At 42.4% G+C, this 21,907-nt stretch overlaps 1 protein-coding gene across 1 annotated transcript; it reads right to left on the bottom strand.

The window, feature by feature from the left end:
• Positions 1-3,627: 3,627 nt before the first annotated feature.
• On the bottom strand, positions 3,628-10,335 carry LOC128467384 (PRKC apoptosis WT1 regulator protein-like). Its single transcript, XM_053449025.1, has 7 exons — positions 10,194-10,335; positions 7,630-8,016; positions 7,239-7,307; positions 6,149-6,183; positions 5,854-5,941; positions 5,498-5,602; positions 3,628-4,170 (listed from the first exon to the last, which is right to left on the bottom strand). The coding sequence occupies exons 2-7, from the start codon at positions 8,005-8,007 to the stop codon at positions 4,084-4,086; spliced, it is 762 nt and encodes a 253-aa protein (XP_053305000.1). The 5' UTR covers positions 8,008-8,016; positions 10,194-10,335; the 3' UTR covers positions 3,628-4,083.
• Between the last annotated feature and the right edge of the window lie 11,572 nt (positions 10,336-21,907).

The raw sequence follows: 21,907 nt of genomic DNA, 5'->3' as shown, positions 1-21,907 counted from the left end.
AACACAGAATTTGGCGGCATTCGGCTCATCTAGTTTGCCATTCCTCTTGATGTTAGAGCTCCAATGCCCGTTGTCTATGTTGGTGGCAAAAACATATTGAATGTCTCCTGCTAGAACAAACAGGCAACACAGACATTGTCTGTTTGTTCTAGCAGAAGACATTCAATATGTTTTTGTGTATATTTGTACATTCAAATATCGTCTGGTAACCATGAGCTGCTGTTATTTGATCTTCATGGCAATAATGGGGGGGAGGGTGATAATCTCTACCTGAACAAATCAACAAAAATTAAATATAAAAAAATTTAAAAAATTCAGAGGAAACACAAATGCCGTGCATTGAAAGATTTGGATAATATTTCAAAAGCTGCAATTAAGATGACAATTTTACCAAATAGGAATTTTTCTCCATGAAAAATAAATTATTTAGACATTTTATTACATGAATATTATTTTATACATGATATTATTTTTGCATGAATTTTATGCATATATTACCTAATACCTCAATGTTTTCAACTGTATACAATTTCTGTGGCCATAGTTTAAAGCTATATGAAATAAATGAAAGACATTGGAGGTATTTGATGATAATATTTGGAAGTTTCCTTTGCTATTTGCCTGTCCTCCTTCCTTCCCCACTCTTGTTAGCTATTCCACCTCAACATGATAACCTCAAAAAAAATGCTCGCCACTGCAACACTTGGCGGTCCTCAAGCTCCTCCAACAAACACAGTAACGTTCTTACACACACACTAACACAATTACACACAGTAACATGCTAACATACTTTTACACAGTAACATACTTACACACACTAACATGCTTACACACACATTAATATACCAAATTTGCTTGAATGTAAGATGAGTTTTTTTCCAAATGCTCGGAAAATTACCCCTCTTCTCATGTCCGAGGTCGTCATATAATCGAACCTCAAATAGAGGTCTGACTATAAGGCTAAGATCCAGATCCCCCGTAGCGCTGCAGGGCACCTGGATCCAGCAAGCGTCAGGACCGTCTCCTAAAGTTGATTGAGCTGCGGGATGGGGGTGCCACCGGTGCAGAGCTTACTCAGGAATGCCAGCAGGCAGGTGTGAGTTCATCTGCACACACAGTGAGGCGAAGACTTTTGGAGGATGGCCTGGTGTTAAGAAGGGCAGCAAAGAAGCCACTTCAATCCAGGAAAAACATCAGGGACAGACTGATATTCTGCAAATGGTACAGGGATTGGACTGCAGAGGGCTGGGGTAAAGTCACTTTCTCTGATGAATCCCCTTTATGATTGTTTGGGGCATCTGGAAAAAAGAGACAAGGTGAGTGCTACCATCAGTCCTGTGTCATGCGAACAGTAAAGCCTCCTGAGATCATTCATGTGTGGGGTTGCTTCTCAGCCAAGGGAGTGAGGCTCACTCACAATTTTGCATAAGAACAGAGCCATGAATAAAGAATGGCGCCAACACATCCTTCGAGACCCAACCATCCAAGAACAGTTTTGTGAAGAACAATGCCTTTTCCAGCATGATGCCATAAGGCAAACGTGATATCTGGAACAAGTGGCTCGAGGAACAAAACATCGAAATTTTGGGTCCATGGCCAGGAAACTCCCCAAGACCTTAATCCCATTGAGAACTTGTGGTCAATCCTAAAGAGGCGGGTTGACAAATAAAATCCCACAAATTCTGACAATTCTGACTCCAAGCATTGATTATGCAAGAATGTGCTGCCATCAGTCAGGATGTGGCCCAGAAGTTCCCTCCCTCCCGCCCCTTTTTTATGTTACGTTTCAGTTGGTTATGGGCTGGCATAGAGCAAGGGTTAACCACTTTTAGGTGTGGCTTGACTCGTGGTGCACAGGCCCTCGGCCTAAGTGCAGGACACTCCTTGGGCTGGTGCCTTGGTGAATCCAGTCCTGACAAGGGCTGCCGTGCATGGGACGCCGGTGGTCTCTACAGTCTTACGGTTTTACCCCTGTGCCAGCTGGGTCGGTGTAGTTTGCGGTTCTGTAAGTGGCTGTTTAACTATTTAGGTGTTGGCACTTTGTAGCCTTTTAGTTGACCGTAACATTTAAGGCTTGCACGTGTTTACAAGTGGGTCGTGTGGTGCGGCGCGTGCATTGCCATATTATATCATGTTTATCTTGTGTTTTCAAGTATTGTATGTTTTTACGATAATAAAGTTATTTTTATATCTGTTTCACGGTGTGGAAGGCGAAAAGTGGACTGCACCGCTGCCAAAATGAGCCATAGTTGACTTTATAATAAAGCATTGTTATATTACCTTGGTGTTTGGTCTTTTTTTTGGTGGGGGGGCGCCGCATTGACGCTACCTCATTCATGAGGCATAAACTTAATGTAATTGTCAGGAAAAGCAGCAAACCTTGTGAAGACCAATGCTTGTGTCGTTCTCAAAACCTCTGGCCACGACTGCACTAATACACACACACGTCCCTACCTTTGTTGACTCAGAAAGGGATGGTCCACCAGCCGGCGACAACTCTTCTGTTCCCCTGCCGTTCTCACATCCCGCCTGCTTCTGAGCACTGGGAATCGACTTCATCCCGGTACTCAGACTCGAATGTCAGCATGCTGGATCTGAGGGAGCGCAGCCTGCCCCAACAGTATGTGGGGCACGGGACCGGCGGCGCTGATGTTATTTAAAACGTAAGTAATAAAATATATGTTGGCGGAGCTTGAGGACGCATTGTCAAACCCTTTCATGTCCCAACGGTACACTGTACTGGTGTCCATACATGCCGCATGACAGCAGGCCAAAAGGGGGACATAGCTACAGGCCAAATATAAACACAAAAGCAAAAGGATTTAACCCAGAACAAAAAAAAGCCTATAAATGACGAGGCAAACGTAAACTCAACCTGTGTCATTAAGTCAAGTAGATTTTATTACGTGACAACGTGTAGTTCACATACAGCTACAGGGCTGCCAAATGGGAGGACACGCAAGGCAAGGATTATTGTACGGAACTGAGATCTCAATGGCTTTTAGCTGCCTTGGAAGCAGCGACACATATGATAGAATCTCATCCGCAAGCAGTATGGAACGATAAATCACTGCGCCTTGAAAATACGACCATCAGATACGTACCTACGTATTAACGAGTTTAACAAACGTTCTATTCAAAAAACCAACTACATGGGACCATTTACTAGCGTTCATTGCTGTAACTGAAATGTAAAATTGTAAAAAAAAAAAATATTATATTTGGCACCCTCATCTGACCCCCCCTGGCAAATCACATTTGCTCTGTCGCACATTTTTTACTCACACTGTCACATTTGCACACTTAAACACTCATGCCAACACACATGTACACACATACACATACTAACACACACTTACACCCTCATACTTACACATTCATGCGCACATAAACAATTTTGGACCGACCGGGGAAGGGGGCCAGTTGTGGCACCTCCCTGATGAGTGGCACCCGGGGTGGACCCCCAAATGGGCCACTGTTTATTCAGATTCCTGGCCTGCATTTAGAGGAAAGCAGATTGAGACTGTGGCCCTAATTTTAGGGTTCCGCTGCGGGATATCTGGTATCCGTCTTTGTTCTCCCCCTCCATTGTGTCTCACACATTTTCACACCCTACATAACCACACCTTAACTAAAAATGTCTTTTATTTTTTTTTTTATACGCGTATAATTTTGCTAAAGTGCACGTGTGTTTGCATATCCTTTGAGGACGCCTAATCTTGGACACATCACCAAACTTTTTTTTTTCATAAAACTCCTAAAACATAAAAAAAATAATACAGACAATGTGGTTGAATTGTGCAGAAAGGTTACAAAACAGAATTACAAAGAATGGTCCTCTCCTTGTTTACATCTTCTTGATCCACTTAGCCAAGGAAGGAACTTGGTTTCTCTCGCCTTACCTTGCTCTCCCTGAACCCAACAAACCCCCGTCTTCTAAAGTCTCTTAAAAGCCTTGATTGAGGTCACCGCCTTGTTACTGATCCGGCCTTCATGTGTATTGTGGTAAGTGATAGGAAAGTCCGTGAGTTCCACCTGTCTCAGATTTCTCAGGTCCAAGATCTCAAAGATATGTCTTCTTCATTAACTAGCCAGCTGACCCATCAACTTCAGCAGCATCTGATTCTCTTCCTTGAGAATTCTGTTCTCATCCTGAGCCCTCCGCATTTTCTGTGTAAGGATAAATGTGGATAAATCCAAATAAACGTTCTAGTTAATAAGCAGATGAAAATTCAAATCTTACATCATTGGGTAAAATTAAGTAACAATTTAATTTTACGTATCCAGAGATAAAACGCCCTCCTGAATTTGTCATTTACTTTATTACGATCTGCATGTCTTATGAAAGGCCGTTTTTTTCTCAAAGTGGAAAATGAGTGCGGCCCCCGAACGTATACATTTCTGATGAAGTGGCCCGCTGCAGGAAAAACTTGGACAGCCCTGTCATATTGAATGCGTTTCTTAGAAACACTGACATCATGTGGACAGAAAGAAGAATGCAGTTACGGTGTTAACAGAAGATTTAATGTATTCTTTTTATTTATAGTTTGAATTTTTTTTTTTTTATAGTTTGAATTTGATTTTTTTTTTTTATTTATAGCTTGAATTTGATTTTTTTTTTATTTATAGTTTGAATTTTTTTTTTATTTATAGTTTGAATTTATTTTTTTTATTTATAGTTTGAAATTTTTTTTTTATTTATAGTTTGAATTTAATTTTTTTTTTTTTATAGTTTGATTTTTTTTTTTTTTGATTTATAGTTTTACATAGCGCCATCATATTCTGTAGCGCTGTGCAATGGACGTATTCTTTCCTTCTACTTTTTTTTATATGAGCCAGAAGCCATAAAAAAATATATTTTTACAAAGCATTGCTCACTTTGCATTATCAGAGATGTCATTTCACACCACAGCAGATAAGAAATCTGGCCATTGAGAATATTTACCACTATCAGTGTGATCAGATACTGCTCACGAAGTAGCAGCTGTATCCCAAGTATGCCGTGATCATGTCGGCCATTTTTTCCCAGGGCACATCTAATTTTCGCATGTTGCTGAAACATCTCTAAAGTGTTTTCCTGAATTATAGGAGATGAATAAACCTGATTAATTAATTAATTTAATTTCCTTGTGGAAATCTCAAATACTGACAGGTAGGGCTATAGGCGTGGTCAAAAACATGTAAAAATTAAATGTGTCCTGGAAAGAATGGCTACCTGCAGACCAGTAGTGACTTAAGTCATGGCAACTAGAGTTGCGCAATAAGTGTCCTGATTTAGTGGGACACCAAATAAGACATAACAGTTGTTTGGGGCTCTAAGTGTGCAAGATGAATGTGATAAGCTTGCCACCATGAATATTGGAGTATATGCTTGCTGTCCCTCAAAATATATCATACTAGATTTTTTAACTAGATTTGGTTTTCCAAAGGAGAGACTTCATACAACCATTCAGATCCCCAGAGCGCCATCACACGTGAGCTTTAGAGAGAGCCTTACCTGTTTCAGACTCTTTATCTCCTTTTGGAGCACAAGCAGGGTCCCATCTTTGTCACTAAGATCAGCACTCAGTTTGTGGTTGTCTTGTCTCTTTAATCTTACAGCCTGTGAAACAAACACAACAACAAGAGGCAAATGTAATCGTGTCTAATACATGAAACCAATATCACAACGGGGCCTTTGGTCAACCCTACGCTACTTGGTGTCTCTGTTCATTGGCGATGTATTGTCTTCTGGAGCTCAAGAACGTTTTGCCTGCCTCTTATCTTTGGTCTTCTTCCAGTTTTTGTTCATCCTTCATAAAGGAAAAGAAAGGAGCCACGATGTAACGGATACATATCTACTGATCACCATACCTTTTGTAACTCTTCCAGCCACCTCTGCCTTGTCTTACAGTCGCTCTCTCTACCTTCCCGAGGAGGGACGTTGGGACCTGCGTCTGCCCTGAAACACAAAGAGTTTGAGGTGGGTCATTAATGAAAGCCTTACAGCTTGTGTGAGGTGGGCTTTCCTGGAAAAAGTGGAAGCTGGTGAATTGTTAGTCATACAATGATCATTATTATTATGTCTGTGGAAGAGGAGGGGGTCAGAAAAGAGGCTCGGAGCTTTCAAGTAAAGTTATGGACCCAAAGTCGTGATAATAACATTTACCTGTTTTGGCCAGATCCTTTGGTTTTTCTAATTTCCTGCAAAATACCCCATATAAATTAAAATCATACATAAAAGAGCCGACACTTTAAGCAGATACAAATTCTTGGTTATAATTATGGTAACACAAAGTTGGTGCAGACGACCACTAGAGGAAAAGAGCTATATCGTTATATATATACTATAATATTTTTATATTTAGGCTCTATCATAATCCAGAAAGTGTGAATACAAAAGAATCTGAATACATTCTCCGCTTACTGACAATGCAAAATATAATGACATCCAAGCAGTGGCATAGGGGAGCAGAGTGGCATAGGGGGCAGAGTGGCATAGGGGGAAGAGTGGCATAGGGGGCAGAGTGGCATATATAGGGGGCATAAATCATATCAGTGGAGCAGAGATCATATCAGGGGAGCATAAAGCATATCAGGAGGCAGAGTGGCATATCAAGGGAGCAGAGTGGCATATCTATGGGGCAGAGTAGCATACCAGGGGGCAAAGTGGCACATCTGGGGGGCATAAAGCATATCAGGGGAGCAGAGTGGCATATCAGGAGGCAGAGGTATTGCCCCCACTGTGCCTATTTGTGAGGGTAGCTAAACTATTCTTTAGTACATTGAGTTGAGTTAAAATATGCAGATCAAAGGTAAACTTATGTGACGTCTCCAGGGTCGCTACTTGTGTAGTCAGATGTAAAATTTTGCCCAAGGCAAGGCGTTTCAAGTTGGCACACATTTTAATTAAGTGACCACGAATCACCGATTTATGGGCCTCCCACACAGTGGAAAAGGGAACCTGAGGCGAGATATTTTCAGCACGGACAGTAGGGATTCGCTAAGTCTCCAAGCCTACGATTTAGGGGGGAGATTAGCAAAAGATAAGTTTATATGAACAGGAGAATTATCTCCAATATTCGAGGGGGCAATACTGGAAGAGTGAAGCATAGGCAAGTGGTGGTGGGAAAGGAAAAACGAGTCTATCCTTGTATAGCGAGTATGTGTGGAAGAGAAGAAAGTGTAAAAAAGAAGAGACATGGAGTAAGATGGCCAAAACATCCACTCTTCTGAGGTCACATGGGGTCTTCACCTACCTGTTTAGGGGAATCTTTGTCTATATGTTCCTCGTTCAACTCAATCTCATCATGATTCTCGTCTGGATCCTAAAATAGAAGGGACATCGAGACTATAAGATTCAACGATAAAACACATCATACAGATAGCCAACACCTGTTAGCGTCGTAACTAAAACTCTACACAAGTTTGACACAAACTCTACTTCTCTCGCACAACCAGCTCGGATGCAGATGTTTTCTTATCGTCCTGCTCATTAATTTCAGCTCAGAAACTGAACGTGTGGGAACTCATCACAATCCCAGTGCTGTGACACAATACAACCTTCCATGAAACTCATTTTGGAAGATATCATGAGAATTCTCTGTTTATTTTAATATGCGATGAATGAAATAATAGCCCCTTGCTCACCTCTAGTGAGGTCAGGTTGACCACTCCTGTAGGCCTTCTCTTTTCCCTAAGTTTCCTCTTCTCAATTTGTGTGCGGTGCTTCTTCTGGGGGCTCCCTTTCTTTTCCTTGGCCTTTGAAGTTAAATCATTTCTGTCAGATTCTGTATCTCCACGAGCCTGGACTTTTGAAGCTGCTTCAGATGGCTTTCCTCCTCTAAGTTCTTTGTCCCTTTCCTGAGATGGAGGCTGGAGATCTCCTTCACGATGCGACTGGTCAAGCGACCTGCTCCCCACCAAACTGGAGGAGGAAGACCGTAGCCTCATCCTCTCACGTCGGGCCCTCCATTCTTCCAAGAAAGGAGCTGGCTCTGAGCTGCTGCTTTTGGTATCTCTGGACATGTTTGGTTCCTAAAAGGAATCCCAGCCCAAAACGCATTATCAGAGTGGCATATCCATGTTTAATAAAACAGATCCTTTAAATGTACTCCATGTTACAATTATTGCTCCCGCCAATCATCTGCTTTATATTTCCTCGATAGTACTAGCTGATTTATTAGAGAAGTCTATTAGCATTGCTAGTGTCCACCATGGAGACCATGTTCTACTACCTTCAACATCTAATGATTGTGCTCTCTGGTCTGGCCCATGGTGCCCATTACTGATAAAGTCAGCCCATTTAGTGTTTTTTCTTATGTAAGACAAAATCCTAAACCTCTGACCCTCAAATTTTAGATTATGACCTTTTGTTGTAACATTCATCCTCCTTTGATATAGACGTCCCTAGGTGGTGGCTTCTTAAAGATAGGTGGAGGGCCACATAAATGACACTGTTTAGTTAATCCGCTCTTGGCTCTGACTTGTATCTCTACTGAAAACAAATTAAAAAACAGATGCAGTCCTTTTTACCTGTTTTGTACGAGAAAGAATAGAATAGAATTCCCTTTCTTCTTAATTTAAATTCTCGGGGACTATGATAGGTAACAAAAGACAACCTGTTTTGACCCAAAAGGACTTAACTGCTTCTTCAAGGCAAGCAGAATCGGGGATATATAGAGGCACGTTTTATTATTTGAATCAGATACTTCAGCATATCATATGAAAAATGCATTGTTCAGGGCTTCATATTTTTAATTCATAGATTGTTCATCTCAGAGGGAACACCAACTGCCAAAGTCACTCCCATACAGTGCAAATCTTATTTAATGATATGATGGGATACATATATAATGACGGTAATAACGATACACATACAATGCACGTGTTCTGATACAATGTAACACACCGATACACATACAATGCACGTGTTCTGATACAATGTAACACACCGATACACATACAATGCACGTGTTCTGATACAATGTAACACACCGATACACATACAATGCACGTGTTCTGATACAATGTAACACTGATACACATACAATGCACGTGTTCTGATACAATGTAACACACCGATACACATACAATGCACGTGTTCTGATACAATGTAACACATCGATACACATACAATGCACGTGTTCTGATACAATGTAACACATCGATACACATACAATGCACGTGTTCTGATACAATGAACACACCGATACACATACAATGCACGTGTTCTGATACATAGATTTACAATAGTGGTACAGAATGATATCGGTATGGCAGTAAGGGGTTAATAAATGGCATTAAGACACCCGGTTGCAGGAATGCTATTATAGAATGAGTGATATGACCGCAGGTGAGGACAGGCTGAGTGATGTGAGGGCAGGTGAGGGGTGCAAACTTTTCCTGAACAAATATCCCATTTTTGTTATTGCCCCAAAAGGAGTATTAGTGGCCATAGTGGGTATATAAGTCTGTGTATGTGAGATAAGGATGCAGGGAGTGTGAATGATTGAGAGATGCAGGGAGTGTGAGTGGAAAAGGGATGCAGGGAGTGTGAGTGGAAAAGGGATGCAGGGAGTGTGAGTGGAATGCGGATGCAGGAAGTGTGAGTGATATAAGGATGCAGGGAGTGTGAGTGATAAAAGGATGCAGGGAGTGTGAGTGATAAAAGGATGCAGGGAGTGTGCGTGATTGAGAGATGCAGGTAGTGGGAATAATAAAATGATGCAGAGAGTGTGAGTGACAGAAGGATGCAGTGGGTGTGAGTGACAGAATAGTGCAGTGAGTGTGAGTGATAGAAGAGTGAAGGGAGTGTGAGTTATATCAGGATGCAGGGAGTGTGAGTGATATAAGGATACAGGGAGTGTGGGTGGCAGTCGGATGAAGGGAGTGTGAGTGATAAAAGGATGCAGGGGGTGTGAGTGACAGACGGATGCAGGGAGTGTGAGGGATAAAAGGATGCAGGGAGTGTGAGTGGACTAAGGATGCAGGGAGTGTGAGTGGAATAAGGATGCAGGGAGTGTGAGTGACATCCAGATGGGGTGCAGTGAGTGGGGAGAGTGGTTGCTGTTGAGTGGTATCTGGCATTGTGCAGAGGAGTGAAGCGAGCAGGCTGGGTGATGCTGGTCACAGGTGGTGTGATGAGAGGGCACAGGGGCTGATGGGGTAGTTACTGGTGGATAGAGTGGGGCAGATGACCCCTTGCCTGATACCTCCTTTGCTGGAGAGAGGATCCTGCTGCTTCCGCCTGAGGTCTGGGAACTCCCTGGGGGAGGGGTGAGACCCCCAGCCCGGAGCGGTGCAGATCACACGGCGCTTCCCAGAGGACCACAAGCCTCTGACCGGAGGGGAGGACCGGCGCCAGCCTCCTGCCTGTCTCCCACCCCGGACTCCTTATATAGGAACATGCCTCGGACTTGGCAAACTTCTCCAAGAGCAGTGAATCATTTCCCTTCAATAGAAAGAGAGAGAGAGGGAGAGAGATGGAGGGATTGCGAGAAAGAGAAAGAGAGAGAGAGAGAGAGAGAGAGAGAGAGAGAGAGATGGAGGGATATCGAGAGAGAGAGAGAGAGAGAGAGAGAGAGAGAGAGAGGGATAGTGAGAGAGAGAGAGAGAGAGAGAGAGGGATAGCGAGAGAGAGAGAGAGAGAGAGAGAGGGATAGCGAGAGAGAGAGAGAGAGGGATAGCGAGAGAGAGAGAGAGAGAGAGAGAGAGATGGAGGGAGGGAGGGAGAGAGAGAGAGAGAGAGAGATATGGAGGGAGAGTGAAAGAGGGTGAGAGAAGAGATAGAGAAAACTAGGGAGAGAGAGAGAGAGAGCTCCCTGGTCTGTTGGAGAGCTCCCTGGTCTCTTCTCCATCACATCTAGTCCTGTCTGAGGTCGATGTATTAGGGTCATCTGGGAGTGATGAGAGTGGTAGTCCACCAAGTGACTACTCTAAGCCGCTGTGCTGCTCAGCTCTCTCACTATCCAGTCCTTATCTTAAGAGCAATACATAGAAAACACATAGAAGGAGCACTGAAAGGATCCAGGCATCAAGTAAATAGAGCCTAGAATCCTTGTTTCACTACGCAAAGCCTTCGGGTATTGGCCCAAAATAATTAAATCAGAGTAGCAGGGGTTCAAAGCATGCCCTTCTCCGCCCTTATTTAAACAAACGTTTCTTTTGGATTGTTGATAATATATTATTATTATTATTATTATTCTTATTTACCTTTTTTAATAGATATACATCCACAGGGGGAGGGGCATTTTTTAGTAAGATTTTAGTATCAACGGTGAAAGTTTTTTTTAGGTTTCTAATTCTTTAAACAATTAATTCTCTCTGAATGCAAGGAAATGTCGTCTGTTTTGTTCATCTTTTTGTTTGTTCCATCGTCTGCATCAAATGATTATAAATGATTTATAAAGGGAAAGTGCAGCACCGACGTTCTAAACATGGAGCAATCACTATGGAAACCAAAAGAATGCTCCTGCAAATGACTCCATATATGGTTCTCAGTGTCTCCGGATTGCGCGTTCTGCGTACAAACCGATTCCTATCATTACCTGGGAGAACCTGGGAGCCAGTATAATCTATAATGCCCTAAAGTCACCATCCCTCTGACCATTAACCCTTTAAACCTCATCTAAAGAATAACATTTTGGGAGATGAAAAACCATCTATCACTTAAAGGGTTAACCAACATGTATTTTCCCTTGGTTGCCGTGGGTGACTGTGCTTCCTGAGAAAAATATATATATATATTGATATAAATAAAATAATTTGACCAAAACATCAGCAGATGGCTGCTTAAATAAATCTGTTCAAAGGAAAAGAAATGTTAGAACAGGATGTCTTCTTCTAAAACCAGAGTCAGAGGCTTAAATGGAAAATTTTACTTTACTGAGAGTGGTTGGTCAGTTGAACAGCCTCCCAGCAGAAGTGGTAGAGGTTAATATTTGTGTGTAGGTTTTTCTGTAGGGGTGCTTCCTTCATAGTCTGAATATGACTTATTAATTTAGTAATTATGTTCACTTTATGAATGTTCTGAGTACAGAAGCAACATATTTTGTTCTATTGTTCTATATAACATATATTATTATTGTCTGTTGTTGTTGTTGTTGTTGTTTTGTGTTGTAGTACCATCATTTGTCCTGGGTAAACAGGGCATAACAAGTAGTGAATCACAGAAACAAGCGGTAAGGAGGACCCTGCTCAAAGGAGCTTACGATCTATCTATCAGCAGCATGGTTGCCTGTGTAATTTTCTTTCCAGCTTTGCAGGACAATGATACACATGTAGCCATGTGTATGTAGTGTATGTGTATATGCGTATTAATGGGAAGGTGTGTGTAAGGGCAGTGTATGTATATATGTGTGTTTATGGTTAGGTGTGTGTAAAGGCATCGTGTATGAGTAGGTGTGTGTAAGGGCAATGTGTATGGGTAGGTGTGTGTGTAAGAGCAGTGTAGGTATATGTGTGTATGTAAGCTGGTGTGTGTATTTGTATATGCATATGTGTGTGTAAAGGTAGGTGTGTATAAGGGCAGTGTATGTATATATGTGTGTTTATGGGTAGGTGTGTGTAAAGGCAGCATGTATGAGTAGGTGTGTGTAAGGGCAATGTGTATGGTCAGGTGTGTGTAAGAGCAGTCTAGGTATATGTGTGTTTGTAAGCTGGTGTGTGTATCTATAGGTGCATATGTGTGTAAGGGTAGCGGTTTGTAAGGGCAGCATGTGTATGTGTGTGTTTATGGGCAGGGGTGTATAAAGGCAGCATGTATGGGCAGTCGTGTGTAAGGGCAGTGTATGTGTGTATGTGTGTTTATGGGCAGGTGTGTGTAAAGGCAGTGTAAATAAAATAACAGCTGTAAAAAAAAAAAGAGGTGGGGGGGCACAATTTTCCGTTCTTGCCTTGGGCTACAGCTCTGTATATATATATATATATATATATGTGTGTGTGTGTGTGTGTGTGTGTATATATGTGTGTGTGTGTGTGTGTGTGTGTGTGTATATATATGTGTGTGTGTGTGTGTGTGTGTATATATATATGTGTGTGTGTGTGTGTGTGTATATATATATATGTGTGTGTGTGTGTATATATATATATGTGTGTGTGTGTGTGTGTATATATATGTAAGTGTGTGTGTATTTATGTGTGTGTGTGTAAATATATATATACAGATCTATTTATTTTTTCAAGTTCTGGAAGGGTTAACGGAGGCATATGCCAGATGTATATATTAAATCTTTTATTCTTTTTTTGCAGACTCCAGAGACCCTCGATTAATTCGAGCGAAGCATTAGCGCAGACGTCAGCGAGCCTCTAATGTGCTCCTCTCTGGGTAATAATTTAGCTGCAGACACGAGCGGGAATCGCTTCATGTCACGGGATAACGTAAAGCTTCTGGTGCCTGGGGGTCCGGCCGCTCGCAGACAGCGACTTATCCTCTCCTGTTAGGTGAACAGATTACCGTGAAAGGATACAAAAGTCAGAGCGGCGTTGTCATGATACAGACACACGGAAAAATAACACATATAATGATTCACGCGTGTGCAGGTAGAGGGAGATGCAGCCTTAGCTATACATAAAACCACCAGGCTTTATGGTCCTTCCCGTAGCGGCCTGAGATATGACCTGTTACATCAACCATGGACAATCCAGGTTGGCTGGGGGTCATGAGAGTTGTAGGCCCCATCATTTCTCAATAGCAGATCTCCCAGCATTTTGAGACCCTATAAAATGACTCATTGGATGCAGCACATATTCATAGGACCCAACTTCCCCGATTCGCTAGGGGGCGGGGATTTGGAGTTAAAGTGTCACTCAGACTGGCCCATGCACACAATTCTGCCATACACAGTATGTCCGGCACACTGGGGAACAAAATCAGGACCCCAGGATGGCAGTCCCAAATCCAGCAGAAGTCTGCTTCTGAGAGTGGTAAAATTAGGACTGTCCCGCGCAAAGCAGGGCAGTTGGAAGGCATGCGCAGGGCAGTTCCTGGGGTTTCAAGATGCTGCCCCCAAATCCTTATCAGACATATAATTGGGGTGACAAAAAGATGGTAATTTCAGACCTGAGTATTATCGCATTGCCAACATTCTGTCGCGCTCTGTTGGGAATGCAGTAGTGATGTCATCAAGGTTGCACAATGACATCATACCCTGCCCCACCTGTTAAATCCTGGCTCAAACCACATTGTGCGTGAACACCCATCGTTGGGATAAACGTCCATCGGGTTCTAATTCTACCTGTTAGGACTTCATTGAAGATTGTGTTTGTTCAGCATTTCAAAGCGTCGTAGGGGGTGTGGTTAGAGGTGTGGCCGTGGGTGGAGCTTAACCTTTTATATTACCTCATGGCATCGTAATAGATAATAATGTTGCTTTTGTGTTCATTTATTTTTTTTAAATGCATTTTCTTTACACAGTTTAATGTATAAATCATTTTCCTGCTGTTTCTATGGCGTTTTTTAGGGCTGTAGAACCCTGCGATGCCCTCATACCCAGCAACCATTCTGAGCTCCTAGAAAAGACGGGCATCAGGGGAGGGAAGAGGGGCATCAAGGGTTTCGGCCCAAATGAGGGACTGTCTCTCCTGTACAGGGAAACTTGGGAGGTATGCGTTGCGGGTATTCACTGACATACACTCAGCTTTATACGTTTATAAACCGAAGATACCGAATAAAAAATAATAGTAAATAAATGAACTCAATATAACTTCTTATACAAAGTTTGACGCTATAAATGGGGATATTTATTTCCATCCCGTACTTAATAACAGGAAAAAGGAAGTCAGCGCCACCCTCCCTCCCCCCGTATGATAAAAGACTATTACGCCGTCAGCTCGTTTCTCCTGGGTTTTTATTTGCATATACATTGGGCTGAGCGGAGGGAACGTTCCATATTATACCCCGTGCTTATGTTACTCTTTGTGTGTTATAAATACCGCGTTCGAAGCCCCGCAGATCGGATTCCGTGTGCAGAGCCTTAAAAGGCAGATATCCCGCAGCGCCGACATCCACGAGGGTTTGTGCTGTTTTTCCGGGGACTATGGAAACGTCATATAAAAGAGTTATAGAAAAAAAAAAAGAACGCTCTCCTGCTGACCCTCCCACGTCATGCTTTCATTACAGATACTTAATAACGGCTTCAAAGTGTCTGCCACGTGACCCGTAATAATAGTTATATTTTATATATAATATATATATTGTAATAACACGATATTTACAGTATTTATAGTAAAAGATATTACGCGACGTCGGGTAAGAGTTTTATGAGTGTTGTGTTTCTCTGTAATTCAGTGTGATGTTATGTGCGCTGTGTGTGCATTATGGTATATCAGCGATGTATAGCCATAGCCCCCCCGGATTCCGCCCGGAGACCCCGGCTGAAGCATCGCTTCTCCTGGTCTCCGGGTCACTACAGGGGATTTCCGGGTCACGGGAGCCCTGATCCCGCCCACTTCTTCTCCAACAATAGAGCGGGACCGCCCACAGTGCCAGCGGGACCGCCCACAACGCCAGCGGGACCACCCACAACGCCAGTGGGACCGGTTACCCACATACCGCAAGACTGGGCTTCAGGTAGCCAAAGTCTGAAAACTTTTTCTATAACACACTACGTCACCTAACGTCGTTTCAAATCCAAAAGAGGGACGCGCTGCAGCAGCCAAGAGTCACCAAGAACTTCTGGCTTACCAAGTCTTTTACTTATAAAGCCGTTCCCTGCTGTTTATAAACACATTATTGGGGCTTTTAGGGCTGTAGGACCCTGTAATACCCAGGAAACATTCTGAGCTCCTAGAAAAGAGGGGCATCAGGGGAGGAAAAAGGAGCACAGAGGTCTGGGGAAGAGAGGTAGGTACTAGCAAGGCTGGCGGCCACCTGGCCACGTGCGGCCACTTCTTATGTTTTTATACACACGCAGCGATATATTCCCGGCGATATACCGGTGCTTCCAAAACTTCTGCAAGTATTCGTTGGACTGAGTTTCGCCAACACATGGCAGGCAATAAATCGAAAATAAATACTGAAAAAGAGTCCCACGTGGTGTCTTTGGAACTCAACGAGTTTCTGGGAGTCAAATGAGTGAACGATGTGTGTGAAAATAGTCCTTCTTCTTTGCCGCTTTGGTTTGCGCCTTTCCTATTTGCGAATCATTCTATTTTGGAACCGTAGTCCCGTCCATGCCTTCTACTGATTGATGGATTATTGCATGGACATTTTTATTGTCCACGTTCCTCCCGAGCACTTTTCTCACGAAACTCAGACTCCAGACAGAGAGAAACTTCTCCATATTATTCTATGTACTAAGAAGTCCCCATCGGAATTGGAGAGACCTCCCTCACTGGGGTGATGTTTACGTCTTCATTTTATTATTATTTCTCAAACCAGAGATGATGGATGTTCCATAAATAAAATAAATATGATATATGTGACTTCCTATTCGCTTGATGTTGCTCTGGGGGCTCTAGTTAATAAGTTCTGCCCAAGAGGGGCACCAAATACATAAGTGATTTAAGCGCCAGGGTATGGACTCTGTGTTATCGGACTCCACTTTTCAAAGACTGGCCGAGAAGAATCCAGAATGGACTTCATGTTTGGGTGGCTATATTTGTGTTTACTATAGCTAATACAGTCAGGGGATTTAAACATGCGCAGGATCGGCATACGGCTCCTGAATCTAAGACGAGGCCAACGACTGATGAAGGTCTTTAAAGCGGAAGAAACGGGTGACTAGACGGGGTCTGATTGGGTCTGATCTGCCGGAAGATTCTATGTTTCTATGTCTCCTGTAAGAATCAGCCCTTGATTTAATTTCATGGCTTTGCTTTTGCAGAGCTTTTACACAGAGACCAATAGACAATGCATATATATATATATATATATAATATACTATTACTATGAGTAGCCGTGTTAGTCCGGTTATGTAGATGCACAGTAACAGAATGGTGCGGAATCTTGTAATACCTTTTTTTTTTATTGGACTAACAATTATTTTGCGATAAAAAGCTTTCGCACGTCTTCCCTTTATTAACCCCTATAGGACAATGGGCGGTCCCTAAACACATTGAAAACAAGGCATTTTGAGCCCGTACATGTACGGGCTTTGTCATTAAGGGGTTAAATCAAACATATTTTTTAAAAAAAAGCATTGATAAAGGGAAGCCTCCCAAAAGGCAGTAATTACAAAATAACAGTTAGTCCAATAAAAATAAAAAAAAAGGAAACACAGGATTCTGCCACATTCTGTTACTTTGCATTTACTGTAACTCTGTAACACAAAAAAAAGTACAGTAATTGGCAGCATGCAGTTCCACCACTCCGCCACTAGGTGGACGCATTTTACTCTTTCCACTCCAAGGTTGTTTCCAGTTCAGTGTTGCTTCTTGAGTGTTTGGGAATTTAACCTTATAAGGATCCCTGAAGTCCTCTCGCAGTCTGGCCGGATTCTTCTCATGTGAAAGCACAGCCTGATCCCCGCGTCGAGGCCTTTTAAGGCATACAGAGCTTGGCTGTTTATTGTTCCTTAGGTGGCTGCCAGAGAAAGAGAGGAAGCGATGGGGGATATGAGACGCTCTCCTTTTTGCCTTGAGGGGGGTTTAAGAAGAGGCATCTCAAGCAGAAAAAAAAAAGACGTTACTAAATGTCCTATGGAAAAAAAAAATGACTTCCACCCCCACTGTCTCTTTCTCACACACTTTAAATGTCTTAATTCCGAGAGTGGGATTAGCAGCCCCAGTTTGTCCCAAATCCAGGGATCGCAAGGTTTTTCCACTAATTGTTAACCGAAGACGGCGGAATACAGGACTCCGCGGCACCCCTTTAAATGCAAGCAAAAGCTATCACAAAGCAAGCAGCCTAGTGGCAAACGTTGTGGAGTCACATATGTGTTGGATAAATAATCTTTGTTGGATGAATATAAAAAGATCCCTGGATGTAAATGCCTTCTACATTCTTGGTTCTGCCCAGGAGTTGTGAAACCACAGAAGGCTCAACACCGTTTAACAAACCAACCAGTTCTCTCAAGGACTCAGTTTCTACCATCCTAGGAGAATTAGGTCTCTAATGTCCCCTTCCTACATGACCTTTCTTCATAACACATGGTGGCCCCACCAGCGGGCCCTTGGACTGCCTAGATGTATAGGCGACGCTAGCGTATAAGGAGGTTCCCCCTCATTCTGCGTTGGATGCAAAAAAGAGATAAAATTCAGAATTTTGCAAAGGGGCCGATCAACCGATCGTTGGATCAAAGCTTCCCAAACCAACTCTTGAGGATCCATCCCTGGGAAATGTCTAAAAGAGCTGATCCAGAGGCTTTTGAAACATTAACCCTTTAAAAGCTCACTGTGAAGATTCTATGTAGCGACTCCTCTAACGTGTTAACCAAATGGCTCTAATGGAACCTTAACTTGTCATTATTTAAAGATACACTTAATCGAGACACCTGGATTCAAGCAGGGGTATCAACCATAACATACTGGTTGCCAAAGCACCAGTTGGGAGTCTTATTTATGATCACAACATGTTTAACCCCTTAATGACAAAGCCGGGTTTAGGGACTGCCCATTGTCCTTAAGGGGTTAATAGTTACATAAGTTCATGTAAGACCCCGCTTTTGACTTGAATATTCCTTTACCACCGAGATCATAACGTAGCGAAAAAAACCCTTCATAGACTCTTCATAGGTTTCTTCTCCATTTTTTTTCCTTTCTCTGCCCGTTTTTCTGATCTAACTAAATCCAAATATTTGGATTCCAGGTTAACCCTGTACCCATCACAAGCGCTGAATTCCTCGACCTCGTCTGCTGGAAAGCTATTCCAACTATGAACTGCCTCGCAATGCCTTTAACTGTAAATAATAGGCAGGCCAGCTCTCCGAGCGCCATCACACCGGGCTGCGCGACCTTTTTTGTTTAAAAGGAGCGGCCCGTGGAAAAATAAATAGTTTTTTCTTTGTCTATTAAGTAGCGTTGTATGCGGTAATGTTGTTTGGCACTAAAGGGACAGTTTAATGTCCTGGGTAACCTCCCCGGAACAGAATACATAATACTTTGTGAGCACTTTAATATGCATGGTTTAAAATGTATAATAAATACAAGTACCCACTTTAGGTAGAAGCTGCAGCTCCAGAGCTACAGTAGAACACCTGCTCTATGGTCTGCCGTTTTGCTCCACTGATTGGCTGTTCGAAGCATTGATTTGAAGGTATTTGGAAGTTGAGGTCAGTGGCAGCCTGTGGCAGATCTAGCATTATATTACCAATTTCCTGAGCTGGTGTTCTTTGCCTTCTCCTTCTATCCATCTATTAGTCCTAGAGGTTGCCACGGTGGGCAGCCACTCGATGTTTAAGGAATAACCGCTACTCAAAAACCACATTGAGCATTACGGATTACCACCGCCTCCAGGTCACCAGGGAAGGAGTCATCTGTCTCGGACCATAATCTAAGCAAACATGGAAGGGGGTTCATTTTCAGTGTTCTGGCTAAATAATATTGGGGGTAACAAATCCTTCCTTTCTTTTGTAGGATCCATCTCTAGGGGGTCATTTAGATGCAAATGGGGGAACGTAAAAACTTTGAGGGTTCAAAATATATTGGGGAAAAGGATGCCTGATGATCCCATCCCAGTCTTTAAAAAAAAGACGACCTCTATATAAGATCGATGGCAATGTAAACTCCAGCGGAGAGCGGTAATTCTATTTTTTTTTTTTTTTACTTATAACGTTTAACGGGATTGCATGTTAAGTGCGGTTTATTGGAAGATCCATTATTTGCTGGACGTACAGATCGGAGGCAGGTGTGGAAAGCACGGGACGCTAAATGCAAAATGTTATTGGAAAACCAGCATGGAAAAACCCTGCTCCCTGTATAAGAGTTCCGGATACACCGAGAATAGTCCATGCGCAGCATTAGATCACAGGTCTGTCTAAACATTCCTACAAGAACACCATGACAGATGTGAAGATTCCACCTGGCCCATTCTGCATCTGCAGGGCAGCAACCGTGAAAAATTAAAACAAAAGAATCTTCATTTGTTTTTCTCTGCTGCTAAGGCAATAAAGCTTTTCAGCCTATCAGATATATTGACAGTGGCAGCAGTTTTAAAACTAGCGCAAGAAATAAAAATGCATTTTTCTTTCAAAGCCGCTGCGCCATAGTTTTGGTTGAGTTACACTTTCTTGTAGTGATGAAAAAACAGAAGAAAAAAAAAAAACACAAAAAGAATCTTCGCTTTTGTTCCTCTGCTAAGGCAACAAAGCCTTTCAGCCTATAGACGTCCTATGGCCTGAAAAGGTTTTTTTTGTTTTTTTTTTTTGATTAAATATCTTTTAAGAAGAAAAAAAAAGATCGACATGGTTAATTTATGGTTAAAGTTATTTGAGGGTTCAGAAGTAATTAATTTCATCTTTAATTAATACTATATTTAGGTTTTTTTGTTTTTTGGGTTTTTTTAGGTGAGACGTCACATCAAAACAAAGGCTTTTTTCTATTTTACTTTTCTTTCTCCTTTTCACCACCGCTACAAGAAATTAATACTGAACGGCAATCACATAAGTTATTCTTTCGAGAGGAAAAGGCACACAGGTTAAAGCTCTTGTTTCAAAGTGAGTTTATTTGCAGTTTTGTTGCGACCGGAGGGAATCCAATCACCATTAAGACACAAAAAGCGTCTTGAGAAGGGAAGTTATACAACAAACGGTTAACAGAGTAAGGGACGAGAACCAGAAGTCAGACACATGGGGGGGGGTAGAAGTGACATCATCAGAGGACACAATTAGGGAAATCATAGAGTTGGCAAATTAGCAAACACACACAAATTAGTGCCTTGAAAACAGTGCATTTATAAATTATATAAACAATATTAAAGCAAAAAAAAAAAAAGGCAGTACTGCAGCTTGAACAGAACGCAGTGTTTGGTAAAACCATTTATAAATATAATGTATTGCACAAAATAATAACACGTGAGTGTAAAACTAACACAGGCAAGGGAAGTACATGGGGTGCGCGCTGGCGGGGAAGGAGACTCGCTGTTAGCATGAATACGCGGCCGCTCTCTCTCTCTCTCTCTCTTTCCTCCCTCTGTCCGATATCCAGATCTACGCATGGGATTTTTTTTGGCTTTAGAGCCTCTGACGTCCCTCGGCTGGTTCCACGCCAGGAAATGTACTGGGATTCCAGCCTCCTTTTCTCACCGCTCCGCTTCCTGCCCAAGCATTAAGAATTTTGCCCCCTCTCGCTACATTCTGGGAACGAGGACAGCTTTCTGCCATGTCACAAGACAGTCGCTCCGCTGCCAGGAAAGCCGTCACGCGTGGCTTTTGTGAAACGACCGTCTCGTTTTGGTTTGTTATCGATCATCCTCGAGGGCATCGCCGGCCATCCTGGCAGAAAGAGCGCTCCTATATCCGCGCTCTCGCGGCGAACGCAAACAAATGAAATCCTATTCTCGGTTGGATAGCGACGCGGCGAGCGACGTTGGATCGGCAATTAACAAATATCCGGATACTTTGTAATGCTACGTTGTCTTTGGCACCCAGGTATGTGGGCTTTCTACCAAAGGCACTCAAAAGTGAGACGTCTATAAATATTACAGCTCGTTAACATGTATCTAGAATGTATTTTTTTTTTTTATTTCACTGGCCAGTATACCATTAATTAACAAAACAAAAAAAAAAACCCCCGTTATCCTCCGAGGTCAGAAAGCCATATCAGCTCACGATTTCACGTCTACCCCAAAACTACGTTTACTTATGGAAATACGAGTTTAAGAACATGTGACCTCATAACCCAACCCGTATCATCTCATACACTGGCATCTAACTTGTTTTTTTGGGGGGACGGGGCAGTTTTTATTTTGTTTTTGCAACCCCTTACAAAAAAAAAAAAACTAAATAAAATAAATAAAAAAAAAAAAAAAAAGAACAAACTCAGAAGCTCA

This window comes from Spea bombifrons, chromosome 10 (genome assembly GCF_027358695.1).
Source record: "Spea bombifrons isolate aSpeBom1 chromosome 10, aSpeBom1.2.pri, whole genome shotgun sequence".
Lineage (NCBI taxonomy): Eukaryota > Metazoa > Chordata > Amphibia > Anura > Pelobatidae > Spea > Spea bombifrons.
This window is presented reverse-complemented; position numbering and strand designations above follow the sequence as displayed.